Below are 22,201 nucleotides of genomic sequence, written 5' to 3' on the forward strand. Positions count from 1 at the left end.
TGGAGCTGCGGTCGTGCGTTGCGATCGGCTCAATTTCGGCGAGTGCAGAGCAGATATTACTGCGCATGTGCGGTACCCCGAAGGCGCGTTGATTAAGTGTGACCCAACCTCCTTCAATAGGCCTTGTGTAAAAACACCAAACATCATCAGGTAGAGACAAACGTGTTTGCCACTGTTAGCTAGCTAACGTTCTCGGATGCAGCGAGACAAAATGGATCGTTTTTAAAGCGAAAAAGTGATGTGAGAGACAACACTGCGCCAGTAAAAGCTCCGAAGCGTGTGGTGAGGAAATATGACCCTGAATACATTAAATTTGGATTCATAATGGCAGGCAGTGATGCTGAGCCCAAGGCACAATGTGTTGAATGTGGTGAAATCTTGTCAAATGAGGCGCTAAACCCATCGAAGCTCCAGAGACACTTAAACACAAAGCACCCAGGATGTGTCGAGAAGCCAAAAGAATATTTCCTAAGGAAAAGGGACGGGCTTCAGGCACAACAGAAAGTCATCACAACATTAACAACTCAGTCAAAAGCCACTTTGAAAGCTAGCTACATGGTTGCTGCTCGTGTAGCTCGTAGCAAGAAACCCTTTACGATTGCAGAGGAGCTTATTTTGCCAAGCGCTGTGGATATGTGCCGAGAGTTACTGGGGGAAGCCGCTGCAACCAAAATTCAGTCAATACCACTCTCCAATGACACGGTGAGCAGAAGAATTATTGACATGAGTGATGACATCGAATGCCAACTTGTGGAAGGAATAAAGGCAAGCCCATACTTTGCCATACAGCTGGATGAGTCGACTGACGTTAGCAATGCCGCTTTATTGTTAGTTTTTGTAAGATACTGCAAGGACAGTAATCTTCACGAGGATCTATTGTTTTGCAAGGAGCTTCCAACAAGAACAACGGCAGATAATGTAATGCACTGCCTTGATGATTACTTCACCGAAAAAGGTCTTGATTGGAAATACTGTACAGGTGTTTGCACAGACGGCGCTGCATCAATGACGGGAAGACATCGTGGTGTTGTAAAACAGATCCAGGAGAGGGCGCCAGACGCCAAGTGGACGCACTGTTTCTTACATCGGGAAAGTCTAGCTACAAAGCAGATGTCACCAGAACTGCATGAAGTCATGAACATGGCTGTGAAAACTGTTAACTATATTAAGAAAAATGCACTCAACTCAAGGTGTTTTGCTGCTTTGTGTGAAAGACTTGATGCAGATCATTTGCAGCTGTTGTACCACAGTGAAGTAAGGTGGCTTTCAAGGGGACATGTGCTTAATCGCCTTTTTGAACTGAGAGAAGAAGTGCACACATTTCTGGAAGAGCAGCACTCCCCTCTTGCTGAGCATTACACTGATGGTAACTTTTGTGCAACACTGGCCTACTTATCAGATATATTTGACCAGTTAAATCAGCTCAATATATCAATGCAAGGCAGAAACAGCACAGTGTTTTTGGTTTCAGACAAAATTGAGGGCTTCAAGAAAAAACTTATTCTGTGGAACAGAAGAGTCAAGGAGGGACGATTTGACGTGTTTTCACTCCTAAGTGAAACTTTGGAAGCCACTCCTCATGTCAACATATCCAGTGTTATAACCCAGCATTTGACTCAGTTGTCAGGAAAGTTTACAGACTACTTCCCAGAAGATGCACGAGATGGAAACCTTTGGATTTTGGACCCTTTCTCTGTGGATCCTGCTTCAGAAGACATAGCTCTCTCCACTGTGTTGGAAAATGAACTGATGGAACTATCAGCAGACAGCAGCCTGAAGCTTCAGCTCACACAAGTAGACCTTGCTTCATTCTGGATACTGGCTGCCAGTCAATATCCCTCTCTGTCAAAACGGGCAATCAAATTTCTGTTGCCTTTCACCACCACCTATTTATGTGAGTCAGGGTTTTCCATTGTGACTGTCACAAAATCAAAGGCAAGGAACAAACTGAAAGCAACTTTGAATGCTACTCTGCGTGTCAGCCTCTCATCCATCCCACCACGACTTGATCTCATTATTTCCCAGAGGCAAGCCCAAGTGTCTCACTGAGGGTAAGCAGAATATGTATTTTGGTCATTACAGCTGACAGTGGCACAACACATATCTACAGCCCAGTTTATTATTTGTTGTATAAACATGTTAGGTTTTTTACTCATTTATTTGGGAAGGTGTGCCTCGGAAATGTTTTGACAATCACAAGTGTGCCTTCAGTTGCAAAAGGTTGAGAACCCCTGGTCTACAGCATACAGCACATGTCATTGTTATACAGTGGAAACCGCTTATAGTGATCACGGTTACAGTGATCAACCGCTTATATGGATCAAAAAGCTTGGGACAGAATCACTCTTATACGAAGGCTGTTTAAATAATTTGCTTATAGTAACCAAGTATTCCACTTGCAGTCTTCATTTTGGGTCTTTTCATACATGACAACAACAATGACAAATTATTTTAAAACTGCGTTAGACTTTTTGTTTTGTTTTTTACTTTATTCCCTTGACACTTTGCCTTGCAGATCGTCTACTTTCCAGCTGGATACTTGAGGCTGGTGCTGCGTGTACATTTCATGACGGGACAGGAAAAACAAAGTAATTTTCTCTAAATGAAAATTGAACGCACGCGGGAAAAGTACCTGTGGTTGAAGTCGCCCTCGTCAAGTGGATTGATAATGCCTGGTCACGTCAGCCCCCAAAGGGAAACTTTGCTGATTCTTAACCAGCTCACATAACCACCATAAAAAGTGAATGGACCAAGATAATTAATAGAATTGATGCTAACTGAATTTTATATTTGGTTCATTACTGGTAGCTTTGGCCAATTTTTATTTGTTTTGTGAATACTGGTAAGATGGCTTATGAGTCAAAGAAATCTTTAAATATGCATAAACTATACAATAAACTAGTTGTTGAACACAACACCTGAGTAAGCAGTGATTTGAGCACCAAACACTGAATAGAGAAGCCTAGTTAATACATACATTGTTTTTCATTAGTTACAGTTTGATGTTGTAAATGTCAGTCCTGGTTGCTTTGGCGACACCCATAGTTACTGGTGGAAACCGCAAGTGTGGTTTAATACAACAGCGAACATTGGTTGAGCAACTGCTTAGTCAGAACTACAACAGAAGAGCAGCGGCAGCAAAAATAGACCAGGAGCATAGAAATAGCAGAGCAGAGAAAAGAGTTTCTGCTCATGAATCCAGTGAACATCAGCCGTTTGGCTAGGATGGCACCAGATTGTTTTCAGCAGCCATAAAGGAAACTAATGTGACACAGCCATGTGTAGTGGATATAAAAAAAATAGGACTGTCGATCGATTCAAATATCTAATCGCAATTAATCACACATTTTTTATCTGTTCAAAATGTACCTTAAAGGAAGATTTGTCAAGTATTTAATACTCTTATCAACATGGGAGTGGACAGAAATCCTGCTTTATAAAAATGTGTGAATATAAATATTACTGGAAATCAATTGACAACACAAAACAATGACAAGTATTATCCAGAAACCCTCACAGGTACTGCATTTAGCTTAAAAAATATGCTCAAATCATAACATAGCAAACTCAAGCCCAACAGGCAACAACAGCTGTCAGTGTGTCAGTGTGCTGACTTGACTATGACTTGCCCAAAACTGCATGTGATTATCATAAAGTGGGCATGTCTGTAAAGGGGAGACTCGTGGGTACCCATAGAACCCATTTTCATTCACATATCTGGAGGTCAGAGGTCAAGGGACCCCTTTGAAAATGGCCATAACAATTTTTCCTCACCAAATTTCGCATAAAATTGGAGCATTATTTAGCCTCCTGCTCAACAAGCTAGTATGACATAGTTGGTACCAATGGATTACTTAGGTTTTTCTAGTTTCATATGATGCCAGCATCTTCACTCTAGATTTAAAACTGAGTCTGCTACAATCTCTGAAAGATCGATTGCATTAATGTGTTCAGTGGTATTTGTTAATACAAATTGTATTTGTATTTGTATTGTGTATCCTTCAGGTCTGTAGGTCGTGTAGAATTCATTTTTTCTAGTCTAGTCTTCTTCTTCACTGCCTGTGCCGCCCACTTCCTCGTGTACTTGCAAGATACTAACAAAATGTCGACCCATTCGTAAAGACATGCCTCCACAGCGCTTCTAGTGGGCCAACACTCCACAGGGCACCTTTAATGTAAATTAGTGGTTCTTCTCTGATGGCTGAGTGGGTAACTCAAGCAAGGCAGCTCTGATTTTAACAGGGAAAGCAGCTGCACTGAGCTGTTGGTCCTGAAAGAAAAGAAGGGTGGGGAGTCGAGGCGTGGCAGCATCGGGAACTCCCATAAATATCCCTGAGCAGGCGAAGTCCGTCAGTTGACTGGGGAAATACAGCACCGTCAGCCAGACTGAACCCCGCCACTCATGTCTCCCCGTTTCAGGCCGTCAACCCAGACACCTCGCCAAATACATTGGGGAGATTTGGCGAGAGCTGAGACACCTGAGAGCTGCTGGTGTGACTTCTTGCTACAAGGCAAGACCCCAAAGTCAACTGCAGTAAGCAGAGACACCTGTGTGTACCATTTCCTCGGTCACACAGCAGGACCGGGTCTTGCTCACAGATTAGAAAACCAAAGATTTGGTATCGACTTTCCAGGCCACAAAGTTCAACAAAAGGCTGAGCTGTTTCTGGGACTCAACAGGCAGCAAGAGAAGCAGGTTTCTCAGTTTGGAGGGAAAAGACGGAGCACGTGTCATAAATCTCAACCGGGTGCCCCCCCAGTCTTTGACACCTTTCTTAACAGCTCGTTAGGAAGCAGGCCCCCCAAACCTCCCACCCACTCAGCAAACATATCCGATACCAGCAACGGTTGACGTAATTTTGAGGTTTGAGAATTTTGAAGTTCAACTTACACTACCATCTTCCTGAGGGGGCTGCTACTCAAAAAGTAGGCCCAAGCATTACAGTCATTATTTTCTAATTAAGCGTCTAGCTTTCCTCTCTTGACTTAAGGGTCAGAGCAAAGCGACCAACTAATTAAAACTGGGATATTGTCGTGACTAAAAATAAACGAGGTTTTCCCAGCAGCCCTGACACTGACCTTTACAGAGGGATGAGGCATTTTTAGCCTCAGAGTGCTGGGAGTCTGGGTCAGACTGCCAGCAGAGGCCTGCAGAGGAAGGTGCAGCATGTGGTGACGTTCACATCCATCACCAGCCATCATCATATCCCAAACTCAGTGTGAACATGTCAGACTTTTCCCCTGACGATCACTATCTAATAATGCAGGGTAATCAAACTTCAACACTATTAGAGTTCTGTTTATTTTGTGTCTGCAGCAACGAGTATCATAACCTGTCCAGCACAAAAAATAGGCAGATAATGCTTCATTAGGCCCTGATAATACAGAGCGTACCGCACTGCTGTTTTGTTGCCAGATCAGACAGAGCACTTGTAATAATAATAATAAAAACAATAATAATAATAATAATAAATATGTAATAATAAAGTATAAATCCCCAAACAGCCCATGAAATAAGGAATAATCCCACAACATTATTAATTATTAGTAGCTATTCTCAGACGGATATCACTGTTTGCTATGTGTAGAGATGCGTGTGTGAGCAGTAGTTCGGCAGCGGCATTGTCCTGGGCACGGAAACAGGGAAGAGGGAGACAGACAGACAGACAGAAGAACATGTCAGCCTGCCACGCCACGCTGCTCCACAAAGCTTCGAATATTTCTCACCGAAGCTTCGAAGCCTTAAAAAATGGTATTCGGGACAGCCTTAGTTAATGGTATGGTTTAAATTAATGAAAACAAGTTACCCGAAATCTACAGTACCCCTCTATATTGCCTCCTGCTGTTTTATGTTCAGATCATGGTAACTACGGTTGGCAAAGTTATAGCTCTGGGTATCAAGCGAAATGAGCAAAAACGCTAATGACGCCAGGTGCATTTGTTGACTTTTTTTTAAACTCGAGGCATTCAGGGCGCTCCTATAAAAACGAGAGGCACACAGAGCGGATAAACGCGAAGCACTCCTCAACACAAAAGCAGCGCGCAACATGCTTCAATCTCGTTGAAAACATTTACAAAATGCCGCCTCAGGCTGCTAAAACGCACTCTGTCTGATCAGGGCCTTAGATTCTTTTTTTCTTTTGAGCAGACGCATTCATATTCAAACTTAATTTTGTTAATTCGGCACTGTATTTTTTTCCGGCACAGTTTTTGTACAGCTGTTGATGTTTGACATGGTTATGTTTATTTTGTTAAATGAATAATAAAGTTTGTGGAAAAATGTGTTTGAATTCAAAGTAAGGTATTTAAAAAGACTTCTGGTACTGTATCAGTAATAAAACTCAGGTATTGCATTCGTTCGGGTATTCAAAAAAATACCCAGACATATTTGTCATGGACTATTCTGAAAATAGGAAAAGAAATAGGCATCCTCCACCTGATTTTTTTTTACTGATTTGTTTTATATCAGAATTTCACCAGCTTTTTCATATTCAAAATGAATACACAGTAGATAACACAGATACTCTACTACTTATCTTAAACACAAACGAACTGAAAATAATGAATCCACACAAGGACATCAGTTAGGGATAGCAACAACTTAGTCACTTACAGTGTTTCATCTAATGCCATGAAGTGATTATTAATACTTACAGTGCGAGCACATGTCCAGGGCATAACTGGCTTCATTTCCCTGAAAAAGAGAGAAGATTGACGATGAAACAAAGTGTTCCACATTAAGGCATCTGATTATAAACAAACAGGAACATCTTTGTCATTTATACCAAAAAGGGGCTAAAAGATTTACATACAAGAGAATATATATATATATATATATATATATATATATATATATACACACACACACACACACACTGTATAAATATATAGTTCTCCTTGGACTGAGATAAATCTTGTGCCCCTTACATTATGTTATAGCAAATCTGTAAAATCAAGTAAAATGTAAAAAAAAAAGATGAATTGAACTATTCTGTGTCCTGTTCTTAGCTAATTGTTGGTGTTCTTCATTATGCATGAGCGACAGAATGATCTGGACTCTGAAAACTAGGCCAACGTGCCGCCTTGATTTGCCTCGTCTCATCTCTCGAGGACTTGAATCAGGCTGCTCGACCAAAGCTGCAGCTTTCCTCCTCAACTGGTAACGAGAGCCACACTGACTCTAAATCACATTAACAGGTCATATATGAGGTTTATTCTGCCTTACAGTACATAAAAACCATAATCTCATCTGTGGGGTTTGACAAGGTTCATGTTTAACACTGCTGACTTTATGAATACTGGGCCAGTCACTCAGATTTTAGGCTTCCAAAGCTCACTTTCCTTAAATGTTATTAAACTATTATAATGCAGTGAAATGTCTGTCTTCACCAAATGTTTCTCTTGGATCTCTACTTTCATTAGCTAGTTTTCTTCTCTGTTGTAAAAATGTGATTTTATTGTTTTTGATTTTGACAAACTGCAGTAGTTTATGCAGGTTTGTAACAGTCAACAGTATGGAGGACTTATTATTCCTTATTATTTATTCATCTTTGTATTAATTCATTTATTTATGTATTTTTTCTCATTTATATAGTTTTTGCATATATTTTTGTATTTATTTTTGCATTTATTTTATATTTATTTTTAAATGTATGTATTTATTTATCCATTTTTACATCTATTTATTCATTTAGTTCTGCACAATTTAGCCCTGTGATAGACTGCCGACAGGGTGTACCCTGCCTTCGCCCAATGTCAGCTGGGACCGACTCCAGCCCCCTGCGACCCTGAATAGGGTAAGCGGTTATAGATAATGGATGGATGGATGGATTTCTGCACGATTTTTCCCTTTGCATTTTACCCTGTTGAGTGACAGTAACCTCATTTGCATAATGAGGCAGAAATACATAAAGAAAAGAATACAGAAATAAATAAGTTTGGGAAAATAAATAAGGGGTGAAATGCGTTAGGGAAAATCGTGCAGAAATGAATAAATAAATAAATACATAAATACACACATTTAAAAATAAATAAAAAATAAATGCAAAAATAAATAAATCAGAAAATAAATGCAAAAATAGATGAATAAATTAAATATATATATAAAATGAAATCCATAAATAAATAAAAGGCAAAATTAAACAGAGGGGTAAATAAATAAATAAGGGAATTAACACAAAGATAAAATCAATAAAGATGCAAATTAAAACAGAAATTTTAATTTATTTCACATTTTATCATTTAATTAATGGTTACATTTATTTTTTATATTATTTTTGCTACATTTAATGACATATTTATTTATTTATTTACCGAGACGTTCATTTATTTATTTTGGATTTTGGCAGGCTCCGTCCTCCATACAACAGAAGTCAAAACAAATTTAGTAGCCTCGTCATTAAGGCTGCAATCAGTGATGGAAGAAGTATTCAGATCCTTTAAGTGAAAGTATTAATACCACATTGTGATAATATTCAAAGTTAAAGCCCTGCATGGAGAATATTACTCAAGTAAAAGTATGGAAGTATCATCAGGGAAATATACAGTACAGTACAGTATTAACAGTAGTAACATAGTTCCAAAAAGGCCATTTTGTTTTCCTCCAATCAGTTTCACTCCGGATTTAATTATTCTGTTTGTGAGTGTGATTGAGGCTGACTGAAGAGTTAATTTGGTTTCTCTGATTGCTGTGCCAGCCACTCAAACATTCCTCCTCCCTCCTCAGGGAACTCCACATGCAGAGGTCTGCTCCAGCTTGTTGTCTGACACTGAGCCCAACACACACTTGGCTCTGATCACAGGCGTCACATGGGCCTAGTACACTACAGTGTACATGGGGTTTCCTTTTTATCTTGTACTTGTGAGTTCCTCATGCACATTAATATCTGGGTGGATTCTGTTTGGATGCTGTAGTGCTTTAAGCTGTTCAGTCTTATTGATTTTCGCTGAGCGTTTTAATGCTGCCAAGCATTGAAACTGTGTGTGAGAGCTACACTACTAGGGCTGGGAGGATACGCCTTTCTCCCGATTCGATACCATCACGACACTTGGGTGCAGATTCGATATGTTTTGTGATTTTGCGATTCGATATTACAAGTTATTGCGATTTTTGTTAACTTTTTTAACACTAGACCATGGAAATAAGTTGAAACATACACTTCTAGGGACTTTACTTTGGAAAATCTCTAAATTAATACGGTAAAAAAAGTTAGATTTTCAGCATGTATTTAGTCAGAGATGTCCTGAAGTCAAATATATCAGTCATTGTCAGGCATTACTATTTTTTTTTTCCAGCAACCCAAAAATCAAAGAATAAAAGACATTTCCCTCACAAATTAGTCGTATTTTCTTTTTAATTTATAAAAGGTATGTGCAATGTATTTTACACTTCTGGTGAATATAATCCAATCAATCTTATTTACATAAATGTATTTTGTATATACAGTTCCCTTTGTTAACACCTTATTTTGAAAAACGGACGTAGTCACACATGTATGCTTCTGCTAACTTCACCAAGTCCGTCGATAGCTCTCCCATCAGCTCCGTTCTCTTTATACATCCATGGTCAGCTCCATCGGGGCCGTTTGAATGCATTTAACATAAATGTCAGTATATGGGTGCTCTACAGTTGTAGCGTTTGCTGATTTTACCACGGAGATGAGAGTGACGGCTGGCTTGACTGCACGTTACCGCAATACAATAACGACTTTTCCCATGGTATAGTGTTAAAAAAGTTAACAAAAATTGCAACAAATCTTAATATTGAATTGCAATACTTAAAAATCGCAATACATATCGAATCAGGAGATACGTGTATTGTCCCAGCCCTACAAGTCATCTGGATGCAGTATTTGAGTTCAGTTTTTTTCTGCCTCACTTAACAAACAGACACTAGACCCTCACCCTGTCCTCTCCGCCTCTGTGCGTTCAGTGGATGGTTCGCTATAATGACATCCATCACATACCAGCCAGTATTTAATTCATGTTGCAATAACAATAAAAATATGATTCTCTAATAAATGACACATCTGCATTAAAGCTATTATATGTTGACATTTTCTCTCGTCATCTGAACCTGCAGTTTTCACTGGTTTATGTCATCCAGGCAACAGTGCATGGCACCATCTGAAGCCATTTAAGGTTAATTAGCGTTTAAGGAGTTAGAAACATATTAGGGTTTGCCTATTCAGTGATAAAGTTGTTCCTGTCAATCATGCGGCACGCTCAAATGATGACGACAACTCTGAAATTGTGCAGCTGTTGAAAGAAGTTTCTTCAAATACACTGAAACTAAATACATTGAAATTAAAACATAACCATTATACACTGCAAGTGCTAACAGCTAAGCGGGGAAGCTAATCAGGTCAATCACTCCACCAAGAGGAATTTATTAATGAATCTGACCTACAATGAAACATGTGCCTGTATATTTAGGGACGGTGGACGGTAACCCCACCTCAGCTCAGTTTATCCGCCACATTATTTGAATCTCTGACATAAATCTGAGTGACATTGCTTCACAGCATACATGACAGTAAAGTTGCTGGTGCTGCAGCAGTGTCTAAAAGAAATCTTAAACTGCTGACCACATCGCTCTGATCGGGACGGGACAAAAACCTTTGCATCAGCTGTCATTAACTACACAAAAATGCACAGTTGGGGTTTTTTTTATCCCTCGTGGACATAGAAAGATGACAAAATTTACACCACAAAGCCTTCTGCAGCCAGACTGTAAAGTATAATTTGGCTTTACACTACATTCAGCCGGCTAATAGTGTTATCACAATACAAAAATTCTGACTTTGAAACGATACCCTGCCTAAATATCTCGATACCGAAAATGAAACGATATCACGGCAAAAATCTAAAACATCAGGAAAAATAATGGAATAATAGATGATAGAACATGGAACTTAAAATTGTTTTTTTATTTATTAAAAAATTAAATGGTATGCAGTAATCTGATATCTCATATACTTAAATTTATGGGATTTACTGTGTTTATAGATATTTTTATATAATCTATGTTTATAGACATTCTTATTTTAAAATGGAACAACTGTAATTTCCCCTGGGGATCAATAAAGTATTTCTGATTCTAATATCACTTATTTGTTTTGTAACACAGCGCCCCTGCTGGCGCATTAGTAACAGTTAAGACGGAGAGTGGTACTGCAGCATGGAGGACCACGAGAGGCTTCCTAAACAAAAACCTACAAAACTGATAATAAATTCAGATGAAGTTGTGTGAGAAGTTGATGAGGGAAAAGCTGCTAAAATCAAGAGGACACCACTCCACAGTAAGTGGTGTGAAGAGAGAGAAGAGTTTAACAAGTGCTGTTTGGTGGATTATGTGTTTGACGAATTACAGGAGATGCTTGGAAAGATTCAGAAAAGATGGTGAATTTAATGTTATGGGTACATTTGGTCGGTAATAAGAGCCGCGCTGTTATTTCCTTGATTTATTTAAGGGAGTTCTGCTGATAGAGACACCAGCTCAGAGCGAGACTGTGCAGCCGGTGAGCGGTTCATGACCTGCTTTAATCTTATTTTCAACTTGACTTGTTGACTCCATCCTTCTGTTTATCACTACAGTTTATTTTTTGACCGCTTGCTCCCACCAGCAACAAAGTTACAGCTGTCTGCTCCCGCGGGATCCCAATACTAATGGCGTCCTATAAAGCAGAGCGCTGCACACATTTATGGTATTAAGTATTGGTATTAATAAAACGGGGTGTCGTACCATTTTTAACGGCAGGATATCGCTATACCTTTCTAGTATCAGTATACCGTGCAATACTATTGGCTAAATCTAAAAAATGCATGTGAAAATGACGTGGCATCCACACTTTTAAGAGATTTTCACCATCACCATTCACACTAAGACGCCTAATCAATGAGAAAACGCTTCATCTGTACTTCCTGTTTCAGTCAGCAAACAACAAAAGCGATGATCACAACATGGGTTCAATAGTGGGAAAGACAGTCTGGTTCGTCTGCTGGATAAACCTCTGCATGCTGTGTTTGAATACAGACACTCACATCTTAGCTGTTGTCATTTGGAGATATCTGATAAATGAACAAGCAGAAAATAATGATTTGGTTACAGGTCATGGATTCTATATGATGACCAGGCGAAGAGTAATTCCTGTCTGAGGTGTCAGTTGAATCAATATTTTATGATCACGTGTCTGACAAAATACACAGGACTCCTTGAAATCCAGTATCAATACTTGGTGGATTATCCTTGTGAAATTAAGTATAATTAAATTAATTGAAAATCATCATTGCTGTATTTAAAATGAGTGATCACAAGGACAATGTTTACATCATTGTTTTCTAAAGTTTAGTTTGATTGATCCACTACAGAGATGATTTTTGAAAATACTGTACTCAATGTCTGAATATGAAAAACAGCGGTTTAGTGTGCTTGGACTGGAGGGCCTGAACGGAGAGAAAAAGATGCGTTTTCAAATTCAGCTGGCTCAGTGTGGGCGTATTCTTACTCGTGGCAGAACTAGGGTAATCATTTTCCACACATTTTTGGATTCATCAATCCATTTTTAACTCGCATTAAGATTTGAACTCTAAAGGGAAACACTCACCGGCGGCATATGAGTGTTACAACATAAAACGGCCTATTTCCCAGCGTCGACCTAACGCACAACAACTCTCCAAAATTATATCACATTTTCTACCTGGATTGGCACATCCCAGCAATTGTACCTCGACTGCTTCGTCTGTCTGTATGATGTAACGTGGCCAGTGTGAGTTGCACTTACAATAATAACTGTTACCTGCCTCCACAAAATGAGGAAACCTTCACTTCTTGGCCGACTTGCTTAGTGTTTAAAGTTATCTGCTCTTATTTACTGAATTATCTTGTTCTGTGCAATTAAAACAAGATAATACGAATTTCATAACGAATAGATAAGGACACTTAAATGTGCTAAATAGAGGATTGGGAGCATTTCTATTGCCTCTCAGCGGCTCTCAACATGGCAACGGCAAGCCGGGCAGCTCGCAGCTAATGGTGCTTACAGCGGTGAAAGTGCTGACAGAGATAACAGTGCCAACTGGGGAACTGGAGGGTGGGTGCTACGCGTCCGCGGCAAAAACGTATCAGCCTCAACCAATCACTTTACATAGCAAATAGTTGTCTGCTGCTATATTAATGCTCTGAATATCAAATTTAGCACCTTTAAAAGGTGCTAAATGCGAGATTGGGAGCATTTCTATTGTTTCCACACGGCTCTCAACATGGCGAAAGCTGAGCCGGCAGCTCGTAGCTAATGGTGTAACAGCGCTGACAGGGAAAACAGTGGCAACATTGCTGAAAGAGCCAATAGTGTTAACCTGAGGGGGGGACCAGAGGGTGGGTGCTACACTACCGCAACGGTACCATCGATCGTGACGGCGTTATTAGCTGTAACCGCTGTATGAGAGCAGTGCAGAGCAGCGGCAATGAGCTAGCCAGTGGGGCACGCTCACATGCACAAATGAGCACGAAAAGCCTGCCGATGTCAACAAAACAAGGAGAAGCTCTGATTACAAAACACAAAGAGGGAGAGCGACTTCATTCTCCACTACAAATATATCTTTACATAGCAAATAGTTATTTACTGCTATATTAATGCTCTGAATAATGTATAGAGCAACTTTAACTAAGGATTAGGAAGGACTAGAAGCAGACACATTTCTCCATGCAGGTGACTTTTGGCTCCTGATTTAAAGATTAGCAGGTTTAACCCTTAAAACTGTCAGCAAGAGGATCACCACATAAACAGTAACATCTCTGGTTCAAATCCAGACAAGGGACCTCTGTTGCATCTCATCCCTTTCTCTCCACAAATTGTGATTATTTCTTGACTATGCACTATTAGTTTAAGGCAAAATAAATAAATAAAGATTGAGTAATATGGAAAAGAATAATAATTACACCACAATCAGAGTGGGCAGGCTTTAAAAACATATGTATATAAACTCATATTTCTATATTTTCCTGAGTAATAAAGTGGGTTTATTTTTGCTACTATTTGCTTTATTATAATGATAAGCTGTTGATCAAGTCAAGTAAAGTCAATTTTATTTATATAGCCCAAAATCACAAATTTGCTTCAAGGGTCTTTCAGAGATTGCCTTTTATTTTTAAATCAAACATCACACTAACATTACTTTAAAGAATATTAATTAATAAGAAGATGGTCTGAATGGCAGACAGCTATAACCACGAAAAACAAAGATGTGATTTAAACACCAACAGAAACGTCTGACGAATCTGACATCTCTCACATAAGACATAATACATAACCCTAACACATCCGGTCAACACTTTCAAAATAAAACAGTAAATTGCAGATGGGAATCGGCATAATGGAGTAGGCTTCTTTTACATTTGGTACTTTTAAGTGTGTTTGCAGGCTAATACTTTTGTACTTTTACTTACGTAAAATATTAAATGCACTCGTTTCTAGACCCTCAGAAGGGAATGGATTCTTGTTTTTGAAAATCTTTTTTATTTTATTTATTATTTATTTTCTATATATTTAATTTCTGTTTATGTGTATCTTCATTTTGTTACAGTTGCCATTTAACTGTTTAATTGTATGATTGATACTGTGAAGCTATATATTCATGTTGGCCCTGTAAGAAAGGGAAAAGTTAAGAGAGAACGGGTGTGTGTGTGGGGTATGTTATGTTTGTTAAAGTAAATCCTGTATTGAATATATTGCATAATAATGCTGATGTTTTTATAACAAAAAAAACAATAAAGACATTGATAATAATAAAAAAAAGCACTAGTTTCACTTGTAATAAGAGTATTTCTACGTATTATTTCTTTGAGATCTAAGTACTTCCTCCACCATAACATTGTAAATTACGTTCAATTGAAGTTTAAGATGTTGGTCACATGGACATTATTATCTAACTATTTTTAACGATTTATACACTATAGCTAGCCACTAATAATATATAATTATTACATTATATATATTATATATATATATTATATAAATATATATATTATATACATTAATATATATATATATATATATATAAATATATATTATATATAATAATCATAATAATAAATTGGACTTATATAGCGCCTTTCAGAAACCCAAGGACATTTTAAAAAAAGGGGCACACAAAATCATAGTAATAAATAACACAGAGGAGAAACTATAACTTACTAATTAAAAGAGTGATGTGTAGGAAGAGTCAGCTGAGATCATAGGCCTTGATGAACAGGTGGTTAAATATATATTATAAATGTGGTTAAATATATATTATAATTATATATATATATATTGTATATAAATAATAAAATAGTTGCAGTGCTGGTTAATTTGTGCTGCCGTTAATGATTTTTCTTCTTTGAAGCCTTTATTTTGATTTATTTATTATCTAATTATTTTTAACGATTTATACACTATAGCAAGCCAATAATATATAATTATTATATTATATATTTGATATATATATTTATATTAAATATATAAATATTATCTTCTTTGAAGCCTTTATTTTGATTTATGTTTGATGTTACGACACTTCCGTCGTTACTGTGTTGCGCACTTGACGCTCCTCCAGCTAGCAGACGAGCTTAGCTTAGCTTAGCTTAGCTTAGCTCGTCTGCTAGCTAAACCGTATTAGTGTTTCAGTGTTTCCTCAGCAGCTAACAGCTAACTAGCCTTGTGACCAGATAACACCGAGCTGCACATCGACGTTACTTTATACGTGGATGTGTGACAGTGTGTGTGTTGAAAGGAAGCATAAACAAACACAATAATAAACACTAATACTGTCATAAACATTAAAGACGTTATTAACTGTGCTAACGGTAGCTAGGTTAGCATGGGCTGCTAGCTCTGAGCTAACAGTCGAAGGAGCAGAAGCTGGTTTCACTAAATGACATTATGATTTTATAAATGAAGAACAGATTTGTCTTACCATTTTGCCGCAAAGGAAGGGAGGTCTGAGCCTGGCTGCTGGTGTGGATTTAAAAGGTCCGTTAACGGATCGACGCGGTTTAGATTAAAGACGACGCTTCAAACGACGGGGTTTATGACTTTTAACGGTGAGATACCGACCACCGGCTGTCTGACTTTACGGTTTGTGACAGCAGCGGGGGAGAGATTCACTGCAGCGAGCCAGCAGATAGAGCCGCAGAGAGAGGGAGGGAGACTGGAGGAGAGAGAGAGAGAGAGAGGGGGGAGAGAGAGAGAGAGCAGGGAGGGAGGGAGAGAGAGAGAGAGAGAGAGAGAGAGGGGGGAGAGAGAGAGAGAGCAGGGAGGGAGGGAGGGAGAGAGAGAGAGAGAGAGAGAGAGAGAGAGAGCAGGGAGGGAGAGAGAGAGAGAGAGAGAGAGAGAGGGGGGGAGAGAGAGAGACAGCAGGGAGGGAGGGAGGGAGAGAGAGAGAGAGAGAGAGAGAGAGAGAGCAGGGAGGGAGGGAGAGAGAGAGAGAGAGCAGGGAGGGAGGGAGGGAGAGAGAGAGAGAGAGAGAGAGAGAGAGAGCAGGGAGGGAGGGAGAGAGAGAGAGAGAGAGAGAGAGAGCAGGGAGGGAGGGAGGGAGAGAGAGAGAGAGAGTGAGAGAGCAGGGAGGGAGGGAGACTGGAGGAGAGAGAGAGAGAGAGAACAGGGAGGGTGGGAGGGAGAGAGAGAGAGAGAGAGTGAGAGAGAGAGCAGGGAGGGAGGGAGGGAGGGAGAGAGAAGAGAGAGAGAGAGAAGCTGGTGGAGAGAGAGCAGGGAGGGAGGGAGAGAGAAGAGAGAGGGGGAGAGAGAGAGGGAGGGAGAGAAGCTGGTGGAGAGAGAGAGAGAGGGAGGGAGAGAGAAGAGAGAGAGAGGGGGGAGAGAGAGAGAGAGAGGGAGGGAGGGAGAGAGAGAGAGAGAGAGAGAAGCTGGTGGAGAGAGAGCAGGGAGGGAGGGAGAGAAAAGAGAGAGAGAAGAGAGAGGGGGAGGGAGAGAAGCTTGTGGAGAGAGAGATCAGGGAGGGAGAGAGAGAGAGAGGGAGGGAGACTGGAGGAGCGAGAGAGGGAGAGTAAAGAGAGAGAGACAGAGGAGAGTAAAGAGAGAGAGAAGTAGAGAGAGAGAGGGAGAGTAAAGAGGGAGAGAGAGAGAGAAAGGGAGAGAGAGTGGAGAGTTAAGAGAGGGAGAGTAAAGAGAGAGATGGAGAGAGAGAAAGAGAGAGATGAGGAGAGAGAGAGGGGGAGAGAGAGAGAGAGAGTAAAGAGGGAGAGAGAGAGATGGGGAGAGAGAAAGAGAGATGGGGATGGAGAGAGGGGGAGAGAGAGAGGGAGAGAGAGAGAGGAGGAGGGGAGAGAGAGAGAGAGTAAAGAGGGAGAGAAAGAGAGAGAGTAAAGAGGGAGAGAGAGACAGGGGGAGAAGGTGGTTGTGTAGAGGGAGAGAGAGAGAGATGGGAGAGAGAGAGAGAGAGGGAGAGAGAGCGAGAGAAGAGAGAGAAGCTGGTGGTGTAGAGAGAGAGAGAGAGAGAGAGGGAGAGAGAGGGAGGGAGAGTGAAGAGGGAGAGAGGAGGAGGAGGAGGAGGAGTAGAAGGTGCAAACCAAAGCTCGTCTATTGTGAAGAGGAATCACTCTCTTTCAAAATAACAAACACTGAATCACAAAGGGGCCTCAATTATTTTATATCAATTAATTCCTTTTATAATTGTAATGTAAATGTAATTTTAATGTAAATTTTAATGTAATATTTTAATATTTAATGTAATATGTCAATTGAGCTTCCCAGCTAAAAATATTTCACACGATTGTACCTGTATAACCGGCGACAATAAACATCTTGAATCTTGAAATCTTGAATTATTTCCACCTAATTTAATCAAATACTTAACTATAAATTTGAGGCACTTGTAGTTGTATTTCCACCAGGATCTGAATGAATTCAAATTTCCCCACTGTGAGACTAATAAAGGAATATTGTATCTGAATACTTCAGCCATGGAAGGTTGGATTACTGAACAGGCCTACCAGGCAAGATTCAAGATTCAAGCCCTTTATTGTCATTGTGTAGCACAACAAAATTAGATTGTGAAAATCCCAGAGGTGCTAATGAAAAGATAATACAATAAAAAAAGAGATAGTGCAATATAAATATAAAAAATATAAAAGATAATACAATATAAAATATAAAAATACAATATGTATATTGATGAGATGACAGTTTTGCCAGATGACAGTTTTGCCAGATTATTGCACAAAGTGTCCGTCAGATAATTATATATTTATTGAGAGTGATCAGCATGTTATTGCACATATTTAGACCCAGGGGACTGCACAGCATTTCTATCCCTTGTCCCACATCCCACATTTTTATTGGCCTCTAGTTTTGAAAAGTCAAACCACCGCAGGACAGACGCTTTTTTAAAAATCTGGCTTTTATCCAATGGCTGAGAAGAAAGCAGAGAAGGCTGTCATCACGGCGCTGTGTTTGCTGTCAAACTGCACACGTGGGTCAAGTGCAGGTTGACCTTTCACCGTCTTTGCTACACTATATGCCCAGTGGAGAAAATTGCGAGTCACCGCAAAGTCACAAGCTATGCAGATTTAGGCACAATATGATGGAAACGACCACAAAAGAAAAGGAAGAACAGCTACAACAAAGACTGTGAAACTACTTATAAGTATTTATAAACCGATGGAAGGAGATTCTCAGAGTTATTTTGTGAAATTTGCCAGTTATTTTTTCCATTTCACACAGCGGGAATACGACATGAAGCCAGCGACACAGTTCATGTGAGTCTCACAAGAAAGGTGTAGCTCAAAAAGAGATGTGCCGATCTATGGATGCATTCTGGCAAAGCATAGAGATGTTACAAGATAATGGGCAGAATATTAATGTTTATTATTTAAGTTAGATAGACATTATATCAAAATTGTAGACTACCTTTCAGCCTTGGTAACGTGTCCCACACTGTCCCACACTGTCCCACACTGTCCCACACAAACATACCCTTTGTCCCACATTTGTTTGTTGGGATCTGGTCACCCTAACCAAGTCTGAGCTTATATTTACTTTAATTATATTTCTGTTGGTTGTCCCTGAATGTAGCTTTGGTCACATAATGTTTTGTACACGTGAAATGTGTGCGAAATCAAGTTGTTCTTTTTTAGGTACAGAGTGATTCATCATTGTAAACACACACAATCTTTGGAGAAAAAATGGTATGGCAGCACATCCAGGTTTTCTCTCAATCTCTGAAGCTCGTTGTTGCTGAGGGGAAACATCATAGATCAGTAATAAAAACACTCAATCATCATGTTTTAATTACAACACTATCCTGTTTTCTACCTAAATAAGTGCTAAGCTAACCTCTATTTTTATTATCATAACAGAAGGCACTTAACCTAAATTTAAGTCATACATCACAGCAACACAACATTTTGGACATAAAGCACAATAAACTGCTTCTTATATTACACCTATAGTTTCTGTGCTTGATGTTTTGTATGTAAAATGTTTATATGTGAGGTAAATATTAGCCACAGATACATATAGGAGAGTAATGGGTCCCTCTTACGTTTAGTGTTTTAAAGCTATACAGTCACTGTACTGCAGGTGTCACTTTGGGCTCTGGGTCATTACTTTTCACTATTTTTATAAACCAAACAATCAATCAGTTAATGGAGAAAATAATCAGCAGATTAATCCATAATGAAAATAATCATTAGTTAATAATAGTTCAAAATGAGCTCCACCTCAACCAACTACAACAGTAAAATCCTGCTTTTACATTAATGCATGAGTAATAATAATCTAATTATACAATATATAGTAGTAGAACAGTCACGGAGGACATTTTTATACTTTTAAGTACAGTTTCATGATTATACTTAAATACTTTTACTGAAGGCAGGACTTTTACTTGTAACAGTATTTTTACCGTGTGGTATTAGTACGTTTACTTAAATAAAGGATCTGAATACTCCCTCGACCACTGATGCATACAAATATTCAAGTTTATAATAACTGCAACTGCTGCTATACAACAATATTGTTTCAGTATACTGTTTTATTCACAAAGACACTTTATACTCCTTAGTTCAACACATAACAAAACAGCAAGGTTTATGCATTGAGATATCTTAACAAAAACACAAACATACAGATCATATTTGGCAAAATGAATCTAGCCATGCACTTCAGAGAGAGAAAAAAAAGAGTAAGAGTTGTGGCGGCACAAATGTAACACAAAGTGAAGAACTTGCAGCCTGTGATAAGCACCTTGTCTCAAAATAAAAGACATAAGAAACCGTCCGTTTTTAGCAGACTTGTTTGAAAGCTTAAAGGATCCATCTGGTGATACTTTTCCTACTGACAACAAATCTCATGTTCAGACTCAAACCAACAGTGAATGCATCTACTAACAAGTATTGTGTGTGTATAAAAGCCTGATATATCTTCTTCCTCTGTGCCATAGAGCTCCGTTGTTGTCTAAAAACACATCGGTGAGCCTGACTGTCACTGGGCGCCATGTTAGTTCATCACCATGAACAAACACTCTGTAGTTTATTTTGACTCAATCCCACGTACACCGTCCTGCTGCCACAAATACTCACTAGAGCACTTAATGTGGATTAGTGAAAATAGTCCCCAACAAATGCACTATTTCCTCCTGTTTGTTTGATAATACAGTGACCGGCTGTTTTAGGAAATTACAATATATCTGTGTATTTAAAGATTCACATTTTCAATAGGAACCAATTGACTTCAGTAGACAGGAAGTCAGAAAGTATTGAGAGACGGACTTTGTAGGTTTTGGTCTTTTTATGGGATTTGTTGAAATTCAGAGTAACACCAGCGTTATCCTTTAAAGGAAGAATCCACCATCATCCACCCACACTGTTAGATCTCATATCGTCTGCCTCGACATCTGTTTTTCCTCCTCTTAGCAGATTTCTACCTGTGTGGATGTTGAAGGTCAGTTTCAACTTTTGGTGGGTTGACACCAGAACGTTTTCTAATTTGTTTTAGATCGCTTAAATATTTTCTGCAACCAGACTGGCATTTTCTGCTGCTGGAAATATCTGAACATCATGTCACGGCGTCTGAAATTATGCCAGTTATCTACAAGAAGAAGAAGAAAAAACATCCCTGTCCTGCTACCTGTTTGTTTAAAAATTGTTGCTGTACCCGATTCGATTGTTATCAGGCCATTAAATAGGCGTTATCAGTCGCTATAAGCACCATAGATGTGGGTCATTAGGGGCCTACTACGCCTACTACGATGTAAAAGTGAAAGTGAAACTTAAAGGCAACACATTCTAACATTTAGGCAATAAACCTACAACTTCTTTAAGTTTAGGCAAAAAAACACCGTGCACAAACATCGTGTTTTGGGTTACAATAACTACGAACCCAAAGACAACTACACATTGTTGGTTTCACACGGGATGCAAACTCCATCCTTTATGGAGTTTCCCACTGTCTATACTACAGCACCTGATTATCTACCTTGTGAATAGATGATAAAACCTACTAGTGGGTGTATTAGGCCCCTGTTTACCCACATCTCTGGCGCTTATAGCGACTGATAACGCCTATTTAATAGCCTGACAACAGTGTTTTGGGTGGATTTTCCCATTAAATAACACAATACATAACACTTAACAAAAGTCAAAACTATTACAACAATGTACACACTCTCATACGTTGTCTCTTCTCTCTCACAGACACATCCACACAGTTAATAAATAAGATAAAATAATTCATCCACCCCCAGGTGTCTTCCATCTTCAGCTGACACCATGCTAGCTGGTGCATTCGGCCCCTCACAACTTTACTATCAGGAGTTATTGCTCACAATTTGAAGGCTTCATTTCACTCCACATTAAAGGAACAGTTTGAACATTTTGGGGGATAACGCTTGTTCATTTTCTCCTCCAGAGTGAGATGAGAATATAAATTTCTGTGCGTCCAGTAAAGAGATAGGTCCTGTGTTTAGTCTAGCTTAGCACAAAGACTGGAAGCAGAGGGAAACTGCTAGCCTAGCTACATCAATTTTAGACTCTTTTTAGGGGTGCTCAAGCACACCTAAATTTCAGAGGCTGTAGAGGACTCCATGTTAGCGATAGTGAAGATATCATATGAAACTAGAAAAACCTAAGGAATCCATTGGTATCAACCATGTCATGTTAGCTTGTCGAGAAGGAGGATAAATAACGCTCTAAAGTTAGGCTAAAGTT

The 22,201-nt window shown here is 39.2% G+C and overlaps 1 protein-coding gene and 1 long non-coding RNA gene across 2 annotated transcripts in view; both read right to left on the reverse strand.

Annotated features, from left to right (window-relative positions):
• Window positions 1-16,210, reverse strand: part of ppp3r1b (protein phosphatase 3 (formerly 2B), regulatory s1ubunit B, alpha isoform, b) — a 43,050-nt gene extending 26,840 nt beyond the window's left edge. Inside the window, exons 1-2 of the mRNA XM_037765814.1 lie at window positions 15,955-16,210; window positions 6,655-6,694 (exon numbers count right to left, since the gene is read on the reverse strand). Coding sequence (XP_037621742.1) covers window positions 6,655-6,694; window positions 15,955-15,957 — 43 coding nt within the window. The 5' untranslated portion in view covers window positions 15,958-16,210. The remainder of the gene's footprint in view (window positions 1-6,654; window positions 6,695-15,954) is intronic.
• Window positions 16,211-20,008: 3,798 nt separating this feature from the next.
• Window positions 20,009-22,155, reverse strand: LOC119485960. Its single transcript, XR_005206401.1, has 2 exons — window positions 22,012-22,155; window positions 20,009-21,924 (listed from the first exon to the last, which is right to left on the reverse strand). It is a non-coding gene; the product is annotated as an uncharacterized LOC119485960 (long non-coding RNA).
• Between the last annotated feature and the right edge of the window lie 46 nt (window positions 22,156-22,201).

Source organism: Sebastes umbrosus, chromosome 3, assembly GCF_015220745.1.
Source record: "Sebastes umbrosus isolate fSebUmb1 chromosome 3, fSebUmb1.pri, whole genome shotgun sequence".
Classification (NCBI taxonomy): Eukaryota; Metazoa; Chordata; class Actinopteri; order Perciformes; family Sebastidae; genus Sebastes; species Sebastes umbrosus.